Raw genomic sequence first — 16,374 nt, forward strand, 5'->3', positions numbered from 1 at the left:
CCAGGAAAAAAAATACTGGAGGCAGGGTGTGCCAAATCATGATACTTTGTCATAAAACTGCAAATGAAGAGATGAGTCCTTTGCTGTGCCCTTGTGCAGAAAAATATTAGTGCTGCTGAGAAATTCAGGGAATGTAATTCCACCAGGAAAGGCACTAGTAAGAGCATCGTTGTAAGGAGCCCATGCTTCCCCTTTCTTCCAGTGCCTCTCTACCCTGTGTGGGGAGCTGATGAGGCTTTTACTGGCCATTTTAATTTCAAGACCTATTTCTTAGAGATCAAACTGATGACATCATTTGTTTGACTGAAAGTGAATAAAAAGTGAGTGCAGCTATTGAGAAACAAAGGTGATTATTTTTCTTGTACTTCTGCCCTAGCTTCTCTGTGTCTCTTTTGTCCTATGAGCTCATGTGTCTTCTCATCCTTACACATCCTCTTTACAGCATAGTCAGCCTTCATTCCCTGCCTTCTCTCTCAGCTGACTAGCAGAGAAATCTCCCGTGTTTTTCCTAGATGGTTGTGAACACGTCACGCTTCAGTTCCTTGCTTTTTTTCCCTTGAAGTATTCCTTGCTAATGTGTTTGCTGTGGCTCCGTCTTATATATGGGAGACTGGACTGCCAGCAATTCTTAGCAGAACTTGCGTTAAATAGGTTTACAACTTAGATGAAACAGCAGCAGAGCTGAGATGCTCTGTAAAAGAAAAAGGTATAGATAAGAATGCTGTAACTCACCATGGAAGATTACTGTTGAAGAGAAAAAAAATGTGTGTGAGGCAGTAATTTGAGTTCATTGATGTTCATTTCTATCTGTTTAATATCCTCAGGATGCTAAATGTTTGAGTGAAGCTCAAGTGCACAAAACCACCTAGTAGGTGTATTAGTTAACAGATTGCATTTTGAATGTAACTTCCTATGATCTAATGTATCCTGCTAGGTGTTTTGCGGACTGATAGTGAATTAAACATGTCACCTGTTGCGTTGCACTGTCCTGAAGCAATAAAACTGTAGTAATTGTAGTCAAAAACCACTGACTGACAAAGGCTTGATTTGGAATCATATCGTGCGCATGTTGACAGGTGGTATTGCTGAACAGTGTATTTGACGCTGATGTTTGTGTCTCAGTCCTGCAGCAGTGATGTTGCAGTCTCCTTCTATAGCTGAGAGGTAGCACAAGGCAGGCATAGGACAGTTAAGGGTGTAAGTCACTGAGATGCTCAGCACTTGCATCTCCTGCTGAGCTCAGTAGAACTGCAGACTGTTCTGCTTCTAGAAAATAAGATATCAGGCCCTAAGTAAATATGTAGAAAGTGACACCTCAGTTATGTTAAGGCTTCAGTGTTTCTTTCTAGAAAAAAAATAAATAAACAAAACCAAAAAAACCCACAACTTTTCAGTTTCTTGAGGTATTGTGGTGTTTTGACACCAACAGTAATCATAGAATCTCCAGTTTGGAAAAGACCCATCGGATCATCGAGTCCAACCATTCCTATCAAATACTAATGTAACAAAGCGTGCAATAGAGTTGAAAATGGTTTGGTATGAAAAGAATGACTTCATTGCAGTGAGAGGGAGTTTCAAAGTAACCTCTTCTGAAAAAATAGTTCATTGATTTTTGTTTTTAATAGAAACTTGGTTTCCTTTAAATCCTTTAAAATCCAGAGAAGCAACTATAGTTAAGTCGGTTTAGTTCTAAAGTTCTTAAATGTCAGTATTCTGTACCATAACCTTACACTGCTCCTGAAAATGCATTTGTCTGACTTTTGCTTTACAATCTAGTTTGAATTTGTGGGTTTTTTTCTTGTTTGTTTGTTTAGCTTTCTTTTTAACTTGCATCATCAGCACACTTAAACTTCTACAGCACACTTAGAAACTTAAAAACTATAATTGTCTTTGTACAGATTATGGAATTTAATGTTTCTGGATATCCCAGGGTCTTTATAATTTTAACTTCTTAACTGATTGATTGCAGCTGAGCTGGGAGAGTGCGAGCACCCAGAGCACACGCCAGAACTTGTGTCTGAATTCAGATTTGCACCAAACCAGACCGAAGCAATGGAATTTGACATTTTCCAGAAATGGAAAGAGTGCAGGTAGGGTACTTGTGTGGGAGTGGTGTTTCTAGCAACAGAAGGCTTTCTTCTATTCCAAAATCAAATATATCCACAAGAACCCCTTCAACAGACTTAAAATGGCAATTGTGTTTATCGATTGCGAAGTATTATAGGCAGCCTTTAAACTCTCCCCCTCCTTAGAAATGGCAGGCAGTAATTTAGGCAAGATTGGTAGGGTAGTTTTTTCTTTTTCTGTTTGTTTTTCTTTAGGTGGTTTCATAACAGTTTAAGCAGTCTGAATTTTTTTTTTTCTTTTCTGTTTGAGTTGAAAACAATTCTCTTTCTCTCTGATACCTGTGCACATGAAGTTTTGTGTTCAGGGTAGCAACAAATAGATTTTCCTGTCCTATGTTAATTAATATGGGACATGTTGGTGATGCTGTCCTGCATTTTCATCCTTACTGGCAATTTTAGACCTTTTTCAAATTTTCATCCGTCTATTTTGTTTTCCTTTGGAGGAAAGAGGGTAAAAACTTAAGCAAAGCTTGAAGTGCCAATTAATGCCTTTAAGACTGAGTGCCCAAAGAGAAGGGGAAAAAAATTTAGAACATTTAAAACGGATAAAAATTTCCTACCCTGAAGTATAAATACATTTTATGTTCTTAGGGGAAAGAGCCCAGCGCAGGCCGAATTGTGCTACTTGAACAAAGCAAAATGGCTAGAAATGTACGGTGTAGATATGCATGTAGTTAAGGTAAGATTCATGTTATATTTTATTTTATGAATGTGGAGTCAGAACAGTGAATGGAGAAGCCATCTCAGGCAAAACAGTCTCAACTCAGGGAATTTCACCAAAAATAATATACTGCCAATTAACGTAAGCGTTTAATTACTGATTTGGGTACTGACCAAAAAAGAGAAGACAATAAAACAATCACAGAAATACCTTTCCTCCCATGGCTCAGCTTCAGTCCAACACATTTCCTCCCCTATTCCCTCTTCCTAGTATCGTGTCCCCTTGTTTTCCCTGCAGGTTATACATCTGCAGCAGCACATGACCTCCTTCCACGAAGGGCACCCTGCAGCCCCCTGTTGCCAAAACCTGCCAATTTGCACCCAATAAGATGTATATTCTTCTGCTCAGTTATGTTAAAAATATGCAAACCTCCTTGTTTAGTTTAAAACCTATGGATTTTGGCATGCTACTGTAGTAAGATTTACACTACTAATGGCATATTGATTATTGATTCTGTGCTTGCTTGCAGGGAAGAGATGGTTGTGAATATGCTCTTGGACTGACACCAACAGGCATATTGATCTTTGAAGGAGCCAACAAAATAGGCTTATTCTTTTGGTAATCTACTTGTGTGTTATACTCCTTTCTGTTAAAATGCTGAAATCATTCTTTACATAATGGGCTCCTGACTATATTTTGTAATGTAAATTGAATCTACAAGATTAAATCTAAAGGTAAATTGGCCAGGTTACAGGTACCACTCTCAAGTGTGATATGTTTGTTGAAAAATAATCACACTTCCAGGAAATCAGACTTTTTATTATGATTCCTGAAGCATTCCAGCATTGCAGATCACTCATACATTTTGGAGAATTCTCCTAGATTACCAAGTATTATTTTTCCATTAATTTTCTTTTTGCTTCTTATGTTTAGGCCTAAAATAACAAAAATGGACTTTAAAAAGAGCAAGCTAACACTTGTGGTTGTAGAAGATGATGAGCAGGTAACTTTCTTCCCTTCCTTGGGCTTGATCCAACAAAGTGTGGTGTGTGCTTGGAACACAAGGGAGGCTCAGCACACTGTTGGCCCAGGCTATATTCTTCCTACCAAGGACAGTAACTTATATAATGCGTGTCAACCTTTGTGTCTTTTGTTTCTGCATTTAGGGCAGAGAGCAAGAGCACACATTTGTTTTCCGGTTAGATAGTGCCAAAACATGCAAGCACTTGTGGAAGTGTGCAGTGGAGCATCATGCTTTCTTCAGATTGCGAGCCCCAGCAAATAGTAAATCGAGTAGATCCGACTTCATAAGACTGGGATCACGCTTCAGATTCAGGTATTCAGCAAAGTAACAGCGATGTATTTGCGTTTATGCAAAGAAAGACGTACACCATCCAGCAAAAGGTAGTAGTTAACTTTGTTTATTTCTGTATTTTAAGTGGGCGGACAGAGTATCAAGCAACACATGGAACGCGATTACGCAGAACTAGTACATTTGAAAGAAGGCCCAGCAAGCGATATCCTTCTCGAAGGCATTCAACTTTCAAAGGTAAGTATTTGTACACGTGTTCACTGAACCAGTCATGCCGGTGTCCTGTTAACCCATAAATGTGATGTTACAATGATAAAATCTGTACCACAGGATAAAAAGAAAACCACATCAGCCCACCTAAAATACCAGAATGTGTGTTTGGGGTTTTTTTCTTCTCTGAAGTCAAAGTCCATTGTTCATACCTACCACTTTTAATCTCTGTTTATACTTATTTTTTCTATCTGCCATCTATGGAGAAGGAGGGTACCAATGGTTTCTTTTGCTGCTCCATTGAGGAGGGAAGAAAAGTTACATCAAATTCAATGAGGGAAGGCATGTAACATTTTATTTGAAAAAGTACATTTGACACGTATAGTAGAGCAGTGTCCGAAAGAAAGCCTCACTGACTTGCTTATCTGGCCAGTTTTAGGATTGTTAAGCAGTCTTATTATACAATTATTGCTTCCTTGCTGACTATAATGGCATGTTATTCACTTCTCTGACCTCAACGAGCCTTTTCTGGGATTTGAAGTGTGCTGAATTTGAATGGAATTACAAGGAATTTATTTCCCTTGTGGTTTTGTCATTTGTCCTTCAAAACTTCAGATAAGACTTTTATTCCCTGTAGAAAAACCTAGGAATGAGAGCTGCAAGACAGCTCCCTCTAAATTTTGTATTATTTGAGTTTAGAGATGTAGTTACTGTAGGAGCACAGTGAGCTGACATTCCCTTGGGATGTCTGCACTCCTTTGCATTCTTAGAATAAGAAGCTCCATGAAAAATCCTTGTGGTATTATGAAGGCACTTTTAGTTCTCATGTACGATGGGGAGAGAAGGGTGGCAATCGTGTGCTTTCTAGAGGTTGTAACAACCTTCCACATGTCAGGTTTTTTTCAGAATGCAGATGTATTAAATTTGTGCGATACTACAGTGTGATACATGAGAGTCAATGATTTCACAAATGGAAACATAAATTATTTTAGGGTTTTGGTTTTTTGGGTTTCTTTTACAATAATAGGATCTGTCAGGCCTGCAGGTTATACCTTGTCTCTCAGTGCTTCTGTACTTAGGTCTGTGAGATGGGGGGAGAAGAGAGAAAGTGTGGCTTACGCTTTGTTTAGTTCTCTGTGCACAGCAGTGAAGCAAAACTGCTGTCATACCCAGGTGATCTCCTTCCAGCGAGCTCAACGGTATGTTTGTTAACACAAAAACTCCCTTTAGATCATTGTCTTTCATACATCTCTTGGCCACTAAAACCTATACATAGTTGCAGCCCAAAAACGTTTGCTTCAGTACTAGCTCAGTCTCTTTCGAGACTTCTGCAATGTCTCATTAAGTTTGTTATCCACTTTCTGCATTCAGCAGAGACTTGGATATTCAGCTGTATCACTTGGCAATTTTTCAATGCTCTTGAAAAATACACGGCTTGTCAGGGAAAAGAAATGTTACATGCCAGTTATTCAACTGCTGTTTTCACCGTTCTTTCCACTCTATTCAAAGCACAAGCCAAGACCTTGTTGCTCATGCTCAGTGCCTTGCCATATTCCCAGTCAATGTGTTTTTTGGCTACCATGTTTCACTGTAATGAGACCATTACTAACTTCAGCAATACTGTTGTTTCTGTAAGATAGAATTGATGCGAGGGGTAGTATCTAGTTTTTTAGGGACTCAATGGTGTTGACGTGGTAGCTACAGCAAGGTGAGAAAAGTGCAGAACTCAGTCTGCTGAAATTTTATGACATTTGGGGAGACTACTCTCCTATGCTGTGTTCTTTGATGGACTTGGACTCCTGCAGAAAGAGAGGGAGGTTTTTATCTGCCTCATCCTTTATGTACCCACACAGGAATGCTAGGAAGCACAGGGCTGCACTTAACCGTTCTGATGCAGTAGGGCAATCTGTATGAGGATTCACTTGAGCTTTAATGTAACATCCCAATCACAATAGCTGCAAACTTATGCATGTTTCACATCTTAAAGGTTTTTTGTTTTGTTTTGTTTTTAAGCAAACAATCCTGTGAAAGCAGCACAACTGTGGTAAGTGACTGCCCAAGTTCTCTATCTCTTAATTGCTATTGTCAGGCTAAAAGGATTCTGACAACCATTTCTATATTAGGATTTGTTGAAACAAATTCTCTGGTGGGGACTGAATTGCTTTGGGATTTCTCATTATGCAGTGTTATTCTTGGGGGCTACCTATGAGACTTAAAGTCATTCTACTTTTTTTTCGGGTTTGTTTTGGGTTTTTTCTTTTTCTGTTTGAGTTTGGACTAAAGTAAAGCATTTCTCCTTTCTGCTAATTACTATTATGGTAACTTATCTAAGGTTATTTTTGCCTGTTCCATAAATGTAAAATGAAGAAAAAAAAATTTCCACCCCTCATTCTTGCACTTTAATTGTTGTGGTATGTATCTTGAATAAAATATTAATGTCCTTTAAGAATATGAATTTTACTTCACTGTAATACTTCCCTGAAGATAAGAACCCTGACCTATAGGAAATAGAGACGTAGATGTATTGATTACAGAAAAGCTGATTTTTTTTTTTTTTCTCCCATAGTGCTAAAAATACTCCTGAAGTCCTTAACTACCAGGTAAGAGCCTAACAGTTATGTTCCCTGTTCCCCTTGAATTCACAGGTTAAAGTCTTTGGGACTGTGAATATGATGGACCACGTGAGACTGCTCTGTGAGCAACACCTTTATCTAGAGCAGCCTCTCACGCTGGATGATCCCTGTCAATGGGTTCACAGTTACAATTATCTTCCCCCATCACAACACTTAAGGAGTTCATTGCTGGTCAAATGTTTGTTGGTTGGTTTTGATTTTTTTAAAGAAGCTTCTTTATACACTTGAGGGGAAAACCTTACCTGGTTTTCATCTGGGATACTAGCAGTCAGTGCTACTGAGAAAGCAAGTTGTGCTTTCATCCAAACTGAGTGAGTGCATGAGAACTTAGCCTCAACACCTGCTTTTACTAAAAGTTTCTCTCGTGATTTCATTTCACTGTTTCTCTTCAAGATCTCATGGATATGAGAGAAAAATTCTTTCACCAAAGACAGGTGACCTTCTGAAGACTGCTATTTTAATAGTGACCTTTCTCACTCTCCACCTTTTGATTAAAACTGACATTCTTTCAGTGTGCTTTCTAAGAGAAGCAGTAGATGTGCCAGGTTGTCTCTCAAACAGAAAAGCAATTTTCTTTGCATTTTCCCATGAGTGTGTCCCGACAAGAAAGCTCATCACCAAGAGGTCTCATGAATATTCTTAACAGCATTGGAGAAGGTCTGAAAAAGTGGGGTTTCTAGATCTCATAGGGAGCATATTCCTCATGGCCCCAGGAAAAAAAATAAAATATTTTTGTATAATTTCATTAACAGCTTTCAATGTTTTCACTTGCAGCCACCATATCATCCTAATATACATCCTGCTCAGCCACACTGGCATCCACATACACCTGTGAATGTAAGGTAAGCAATCTTCACAAAAAAGATGATTACTTCTTTCTTTATCTTAATCTGTTGGCATGAAGCTTTGTTGGATGTACTGGGTGATTTTCTACACATGAAAAGCCAACAGAAGTTGGAAATATATGAAGTACAGGCAGTATTAAATACTTTCTATTTAGATTTTACTTCAGAATGTCCTGATCTTCTTGATGAAATTTTTTTTCAGGTTGATTTTTAATTCAGAATTTGAAATACAACTTTAGTGCATTTCTGTAGGAAGTATGTTGGATAAGAAAATGCTCAGTGCTTTGATAAAACTAATTGCAATTTGATCAATATTTTATCTCCTAAAACAAAGAAGAAACTCATTTTAGGATAAAGTTAAATTATGAGTGAACAGATTCTTGCATTTCAACACTTTCTGATCTTTGGTAGGAATGCATATGGGAAAATAACATGCATGTGGAACAATGTATCGGGGACTTCTACAGATAATTAGTGTTAGTGAAGTTACAGCATTGAATTTTTGATAGCTGTTTCACAAAAATATTCCTGTATGAGTTAATGTGCTATCTTCTCACGTAATTTTTGTTTTGTAACTAGAAATGAGGGAAATTCAGTCTAAGTTAAAATTAGCCTGGTGGAACATACAGTGAAAGCACACACCTGCTGGTCAATGTGTATGAGCATGTATACATGATAGAAATCAGCTGTTATTATGTCCCAATGAAAAGTTACTTTTTTAGATTACTCAGTTTTTTAGACAAATAATCACTCTCTTGACTGAAAAATACCAATGCCCTTATCTTCATTTGTATTTGTCTGACATCAGGATAGGAAGCCTTTGTTCTTAGTATAGGCAGGCTCTGAGATGAGTCTGAGCTTAAAATGGTTGAAAAGACAATTTGATCCAAGCTTGAGTAGAAGAATGCTGGAAAAAGGCAAATAATGTTATTAGAAATGCTAGGCAGAGGCACAAGCATATTCACTCTCAGCTCAAAATTGCTAGCATACAACAGTAAAGTAGATACTAAATTCGTGGTAGAAACAGTTGACTCTTTAAATTAGGTAACTGACTTTGGCGTTACTTCATGTTCAAGATTATTTCTGGTTCTAGGGTTCACTTGTCCATTTTTTGTGTGTGATTTAAAATGTCCAATTTGACTTTATGAAAGAGTGATTGTCAAGAGAGGTTGATGAATTTATAAATTGTGAGGTTTTGCTGAAATTTTTCTAAAGATTTCTTCACTTGTGGTATTAGTCTGTAAAGTTTTAAAGCCAAATAGTTCATTCTGGAGCAGACTGCTATAGAAATAAGTATAATAATGTATTATAATATGTGTAGACAACCTCTCCCTTCAGCCTCTCTGCTGCCTGGGCAAAGATTAAGGTCAGTGAAATACGAACAATGGCTTTTCTATAGCTAGGCTTGTAAGTCTAAACACCATACTTAAAAGCTCAGTTGTGCAAGCACAGTAGAAAATGCTCAGACATGTTTAAATGTGTGGTTAAAGTAGGAGCTTCAAGTTATTCTAACTTGGAGTCAAAGTAGAAGAGTTGAGTGTTTAACATCTTGGATAGCTTTATTGGAGAAAGCTTAATCCATCTAACTATGAACTTGAGATCAAACCACAGATGCATGAAATTCTTTCTGCTGGGCATGAAAGTCTAGAATGAGCCAAGAGCTGAAATGAATCTACGTGTGCAATGCATGCTATATGTATATTTTTAATAAGTTGTGAAATAATATGTGGAATTGTGACTCAGTCTTCTTAGTGAAGTCTTTTCAGTGAAATTATTTGTTTGCAGTTAACTTAATGCTCAGTCTTCTGAGAAAATTCATTGCAACTTCAGTTTGATAATGAGATAATCCTAAATATTGTGGTTGCTTACAACTTGTGCTTCAAATATTTATTTATTGGGAGGGGCACAATGATTAAAGAGGCATTGTAGGAGTGGTTGAGGTTTATATCTCTAAGCAGCAATAAGTAAGGAGCAAATAAGGAAAAATATTCTTCCTCTTAAGTGCTTTTGCAAGTTTCACTGGGTAGTCCCTGAGGAATACCTGTACTAGCTATAGAGCGTAGGTGTTTGTCTTAACAAAATGCAACTAAACAACTTACAGGCTGCTTCAATGTAATTAACTGCACCAGTCCTGAACCGATGGCAGTATTTACAGAAAATAAATTTTAATTTTAATAGTATTGCCTTTCTTAATTCTTTAGGCCTTAGGGGTATATTTTCATGAGCTCAACTGTTTCCATTATATGGTTTATTTTACTCATTTGTTGTATGCCTTTAGTTTTCCTATAGCCTCCTCCTCCCTCCTCACCATCCCTCTTGGGATTCAGGAGCATTAATGCATGACACTTGTCTGCAACGCTTTAAAACAGAGAGGGGTTTTGATGGCTGGGTTCTGATTCAAAACGTTTTGAAATCAGCTAAAAGATTCCTATTTCCTTCTGTGGCTTCTGCATCAAATCTAGAGGTCTATCACCAAGCTATTCCCTTACCAATAGCTGCCATCACGCTGTATGCATGCTTAGCACTTGCTGGATGAACTCATGTTACTGTGTAGCACTTGTAGGTTTACTTCCATCTCTCACTAACCAATAACTGTGCAAATGGTACAGGCCACCCTATCATGATGACAGGCCATACTGGATCCCCCCAACAAGTGGAGAGGACAGCAATTTACGATATGTCCAGGAGCAGAATCAGAAGAATTTAGGAGGAGTGCAAAGCATGGTGTACCAAGATAAACTCATGACGACTCTCTGAAAACCAGTCATCTTCATTTCACCTGCCATCTTAGACCATCGTTGCATTCCATGGTCCTTGTCTGTCTGCAGTATGTTCAAAGTGTATTGTGCATCATGTGTGTGTCTTTGTATGTACATCCATCCCTGTTAAGTGTTCATGGACATCCTTGGGAAAAGTATGTTCCCTATCTTTGTAAAAGGTCTTGGAAAACCTTTTTTGAAAGCTGAAAAGAAAACCAGTGCACAGAGACCAGAAATATTTCTGGGGATTTACATTCTACTGTAGTTTGGAATCTGTGACCCTCTGCCTGCTACTGAAGATCAGCCATTCAGGCCTTAGTTATTTTCATTACCTTTTTTTCTTTTGAGTCAAATTAGGAGATGAAGTTTGAGAAACTTTGTTTTCTAGTGGATATACAAATAGGAGATTAGAGGGAGGAAGACCAAAATTCACACTGGCAATCCAAATGGCTTATGGACCACCAACAAAGGGAGCCTACTGAGTTAGTCATAGATTTGGATGTCATTTGTTTTTAATTTTTGTGTTCTGAAGAAAAATAGAGGTGCTTGCCTAACTTTGAAAACAAGTATAGGGAAAGAACACTATAATAAACTTCATGAAGTATGTGTATTCCTTTTTTGACTTACTGATTACATTGATAGCATCCCCCCAAACCATACCTGCTGCTATAAAGGCAAGAATGTTTAAAATGAATCCTTGCTGAAAAGGGTGCTGCTCTCTTCTTATTTTTAATGTGATTATGGATGTGAACTGTACAAGTGCATAGAACTACCTACTCGTAACTTGCTTCTGAGTGGATTCAAAGCACAGCTCATATCAGGACACTACAAGATAAGGACAATCCAGTGAAATAGATCTATTTTTTTAAGTTAGATGTTTGCAAAGTTGAATGTATATTTTACAAACCTAGGTCTTTAAATAGGCTTGGCTGATATTTTCATCTTTGCCGATTTATTTTTTTTTTTTAAAACTGGAAATCATAGTGCCATCTTCATTCATGCATTTATCTTACTGAAGTTTTTGGAATGAATGAATCTTTATTTGGGATATTTTAAAAATGAAGTAGTTTTTAACTTGATTTTGATAAATATACATTTATAAACAGCTATAACTATGATTTTTTTCAGAGGAAATTTGATAGTGTGTAACTTTTTGTGAAATATATTTGTTTACAAATGCTATCTTTTAATATTTGTTTTGATCTTTCCTGTATGTGCTAAGTACAAATAAAAAAAAATTATGATCTTCTTATTCTGGTTATGATGCATTATTCATTTTTGAAAGATTTTGGGGGAGGATGGATAGATGTAATGATATACCTTATACTTGTACCTGTGTTGCTGTGCTGGATTAATGTTTTCAGTGTTGTCTGTAGAGGGAGAAAAACAATAAAGCAATTGTGCACCAAGATGTGAAAATGCCAAAATAAGCCTAAGGTGGGTAATCACAGAGGCTGACTTCAGTTTCCCCTAGGCTAGTCGTCTTCTGTTTCAGCAGCACTTTATTTGGGAAAGAAAGAAAGAGAAACTTTGTTGGAGCCATTGGAACAAGAGCCTAGTTTAGCTGCTTCTCTCAATGCCTTCTGGAGGAGGTGTTTTTGAATACTCACATTAAAGTCGAACATGGTTGCCTCATGATTCACACACATTCATAATACAGTGTCGTTCTTGTCATAGAACATCATTGGTTTCTGTGTTGTCAGTGTTGTTCCTCATTGCGTGGTGTTATCTGGTTGGGTTTATTGCTGAAGGAGCATTGATTGAGGGATCTGCCTGATAGAAATCAGAAGACAGCACAAGGCCTAACCAGTCCTTAAGTGTTAAAATGCCTCATGCACACAGTCTGCACATGGGTGATGAACAACCTGTGGGACTTGTGTGCTGCGGTTTAAGTTTAAGTTGCAGTTGAAGCACTTGTAATTTTTCTTCTCTGGAGAAGCAGCTCATGCACCCTCCGTTTCCCTTGCACTTTTTCATCCCACATCTTCCTTGTTGTCTGCAGAAATCTGTACCAGCAGAGCCACCGAGTGATCAGATAGGTAAGAAGAGATCAATTTCTCTGTCCTTCCTTGCTCTAGTCCTAGTCGGCTTGTAGAAAATGGGCCAGGATGCGGTTGGGAAGAGGGAGCCTTTCTGCCTGCCTCCTCTCTGACCCCAACATTGCTCTGAGTGATCTGAACAGAGATGGTTACAGGTGCCCCTGCACTGGACTAGGCAATACAAATAAGTTGCTTTAAGCTTAAAAGCTTATTTTGTGGTTTTGGCTTTGTTGGTTTGGGTTTTTTGGGTTTTTTTTTTTTGTAAAATTAGCACGCATTACTTAGTCACTTGTTAAAAACAATACTTTGTAATGCACGCCTTGTGATGTCAGGAATACAATTTTGTTTGAAGCAACCCAAAATACTGGAGGTGAAAACTAAATTACATGGGGAGAGAGGAGAAAGGTAGAAAATGCTTAGTTAACTCAGCTGTTAAATATAGTAGCGCTTTTTGTTTAAAAATAAAACATGGGGAAGCTCTGGCAATGTAATCTATACCACATCCGAGGTCCATGCTACTTCAGGAGCCACAGGTAGCTTATGGATGCACAAACCTAATATACTGGGGCTTGATAGGCCTGCTATGTGAGTATCTATACGTTGAGTTGTATTACTTTAACTAGGAGTTCCTCATGAAAGGAATTTTTACGGAAGAGCATGTTATACAGGCACGCTGGGTACAGAGAAATCAACGCATTTTGAATGTGTTTTAAATATACAGGGACGTGTTTTAAGAAAAAAAAAAAAAAGCCTTGCAAACTTCTTGAAGGAGGTACCATCTTCTGAATCCAAAAGAAGCGCCTTCTCAGGGCTACCTGTTGAACTGTGTGTGGAAACTTTCCTACCCCATTCTGAAATCAGTTCATTGTGCAAGTCTAAAATAATCTTTTTACAAGTCCAGCATATGCTTAAACTCTTCTATAATTTGATAACAGGTGATAAACACTGTCTTTGCATCGGCTTGAGAGGGTTGGGAGGGTGGTGTTAGCACGGTGCTAGGCATCTGATAGATTACACTGATCTGAAGTCCTGCATGTAATCAGCCGTGTTCTTCTACATGCTACAGAACTGCTTGATACATCTTGGCTGAGGATATCTTCTGATCATCTTCACTCATACCTTCCTTCAGTGTTTATTAAAGCTGAAAACCAGTTCTTTTCCAGCAGAGCTTAGGCCTGTGTTGCCACTCTTTGTGTTCTAATTTACAGCAAGATTACTTTTGGCCTATAATAACTCTGTAATCCTGTGTCTTCTCTCCCAGGAAGTGGTGGGGGAATCGAAAAGCAGACGACAACACATCTTTAACTTGGGCTGAAATATATAGCTCTTCAGCCCCAGCCACGGTCCCTGGCGTGCAGACTAATGACTAATATTGAATATTGAAATACAATACTGAAAGCGTTGGTGCTTTTGGTAAATTGTTTTAGTGTGGGCTTTTTCTTTAAACTTCCATTTTCAGCTATTTTTCTCTAGCTGATGTGAGTCACAGGCAAAGTGAACAAAGGGATCAGGTTTTGTAATGTATTTCCAAAGCTTGTACTCAGGGGTTTGCACACTTAAGGAGAAGGATCAAGTCGTTCCAGACCCTTTTATCAGTAAACCCATGTGCAAATTGACCAGAAGGAAGATTGCTTTTCACATTGTGGATAGGAACAATGTGTGTATTGTGGCCTTGTGATGTAAAATCTTGGTTTTCCTTCCTTCTGGATGAGTGTTGCAGAAGACATCTCTTCAGCCTGCAAGAGAAAATGTTAGAGTTTGCAAGCAATTTTGAAAATGAAACTTCATCTGGTGGCAAGGAATGAGGTAGGGAGCATCGAAGACGGGAAAAAATGAAATTTAGTGTATCACGTGCTTCTCAGATGTCAAGGTTGGCTAGGTCGAGATCTCTGAAGGGGAGAAGAAAGACAGTTTGGTGTCACAATCCCTGGTCTTCAGAGAAGGTTTTCCACCAGTCATTTAGTTTGTGTATCAAGTATGCAGGCTACTACTACCTAACTCAAAGGGGAGAATTTTCAGCACACATCCATCCATCCCGATACGCCAGATCTCTGGAAAAACTGTTGACAATGAGTGGTTTTCCTCTTACTCTGCGAAGGAGAACCAAGGAAAGCAGACATTGTTAGTTGCAGCCAGAGACTGTTCGAGCCAGAGCTGCTACAGACCAGCGGTCATTAACAGACATAAGATCGGAACTGTATTTTTTGAAATTGATCTGACTCTGTGTGTTATGCTTTGAAAAGGGACAGATCCATTGGGACTGCTGGAGGGTAGAGAAGCTCTGCAAATGGATCTGAACAGGCTGGGCCGCTGGGCAGAGTCCAATGGCATGAGGTTCAACAAGGCCAAGTGCCGGGTCCTGCACTTGGGGCACAACAACCCTATGCAGTGCTACAGACTAGGAGAAGTCTGTCTAGAAAGCTGCCTGGAGGAGAGGGACCTGAGGGTGTTGGTTGACAGCCGACTGAATATGAGCCAGCAGTGTGCCCAGGTGGCCAAGAAGGCCAATGGCATCTTGGCTTGGATCAGAAACGGCGTGACCAGCAGGTCCAGGGAGGTTATCCTCCCTCTGTACTCGGCACTGGTGAGATCACTCCTCGAATCCTGTGTTCAGTTCTGGGCCTCTCACCACAAGAAGGATGTTGAGGCTCTGGAGAGAGTCCAGAGAAGAGCAACAAAGCTGGTGAAGGGGCTGGAGAACAGGCCTTATGAGGAGCGGCTGAGAGAGCTGGGGTTGTTTAGCCTGGAGAAGAAGAGGCTGAGGGGTGACCTCATTGCTCTCTATAACTACCTGAAAGGAGGTTGTAGAGAGGAGGGAGCTGGCCTCTTCTCCCAAGTGACAGGGGACAGGACAAGAGGGAATGGCCTCAAGATCCGCCAGGGGAGGTTTAGGCTGGACGTTAGGAAAAAATTCTTTACAGAAAGGGTCATTGGGCACTGGAACAGGCTGCCCAGGGAGGTGGTTGAGTCACCTTCCCTGGAGGTATTTAAGGCATTGGTGGACAAGGTGCTGAGGGACATGGTTTAGTGTTTGATAGGAACGGTTGGACTCGATGATCCGGTGGGTCTCTTCCAACCTGGTTATTCTGTGATTCTGTGACTGTACTACTTCTGTTAAGAATTTGCTAGCCAAGGATCTCTTTTTGAGAGCCAGCTTGAACTAGCACCCTGCTGGTCAAGCCTCTGCATGCTAACATAACTTCTGCTACAGTGTGAGGATTGAGATTTTAAACCATTTCAGAATGCTTTTTCCTGCTTTGCATTCAGACTGCAAATGTTTGGAAAACCAATGCTGTTAAGCATGCTTCCAAGTTTTAGTGTTGGAGGACCTGCAGGAAAATCAGCCCTCCTTCCTCAGCAGGCAGCAGACAGGGAAAGATCCAGCTTTTGGACAAAAATAATACTAGTGAAAGTAGATAAGAAAAAAACCACAACGTAAAGGGACAGATCGCATCTTTCTCTCCGACTTTAGCATTGCAAATCGGTGCATGATAGTGATGAAGGCTTGTTCAGCTTCCTTTTTTTTCTACATCCTGTTATACCTTAAAGTGACTGGTTGAATAGGCTTGGATTCTGAGTCTATGTGCTGTTGCTTTTGTTGGCATGGCCTCACAAAAAAAAAATAAATACAGATTAGAAACTTGATTCAGCTGGAGTTCCTTACCTGATATGAGTCACTTCCACTAATAAAGCTTCTGCAGACTAAATGCTGCTCTCAACTACTTACTAATGACTGCTTCATGACTGTCCTTTAAAGCAAAACAACTTATTTTCAAACGGTTTCACAAA

General features: G+C 39.1%; 1 protein-coding gene across 4 annotated transcripts in view; it reads left to right on the forward strand.

The window, feature by feature from the left end:
• The window catches only part of EPB41L4B (erythrocyte membrane protein band 4.1 like 4B), a 167,909-nt gene that overhangs the window by 66,209 nt on the left and 85,326 nt on the right, over positions 1 to 16,374 (forward strand). For 3 of the 4 annotated variants that reach the window (XM_069853385.1, XM_069853384.1, XM_069853386.1), the window contains exons 7-15: positions 1,970 to 2,090; positions 2,718 to 2,805; positions 3,317 to 3,405; positions 3,721 to 3,790; positions 3,954 to 4,123; positions 4,227 to 4,336; positions 6,323 to 6,353; positions 6,876 to 6,909; positions 7,717 to 7,784. In XM_069853385.1, the coding sequence (XP_069709486.1) occupies positions 1,970 to 2,090; positions 2,718 to 2,805; positions 3,317 to 3,405; positions 3,721 to 3,790; positions 3,954 to 4,123; positions 4,227 to 4,336; positions 6,323 to 6,353; positions 6,876 to 6,909; positions 7,717 to 7,784 (781 nt within the window). Of the gene's footprint in view, positions 1 to 1,969; positions 2,091 to 2,717; positions 2,806 to 3,316; positions 3,406 to 3,720; positions 3,791 to 3,953; positions 4,124 to 4,226; positions 4,337 to 6,322; positions 6,354 to 6,875; positions 6,910 to 7,716; positions 7,785 to 10,396; positions 10,967 to 16,374 lie in introns of those variants that run through there. The other variant, XM_069853387.1, reaches the window with a different exon arrangement.

The sequence above is a fragment of the Phaenicophaeus curvirostris genome, chromosome 3 (genome assembly GCF_032191515.1).
Source record: "Phaenicophaeus curvirostris isolate KB17595 chromosome 3, BPBGC_Pcur_1.0, whole genome shotgun sequence".
Classification (NCBI taxonomy): Eukaryota; Metazoa; Chordata; class Aves; order Cuculiformes; family Cuculidae; genus Phaenicophaeus; species Phaenicophaeus curvirostris.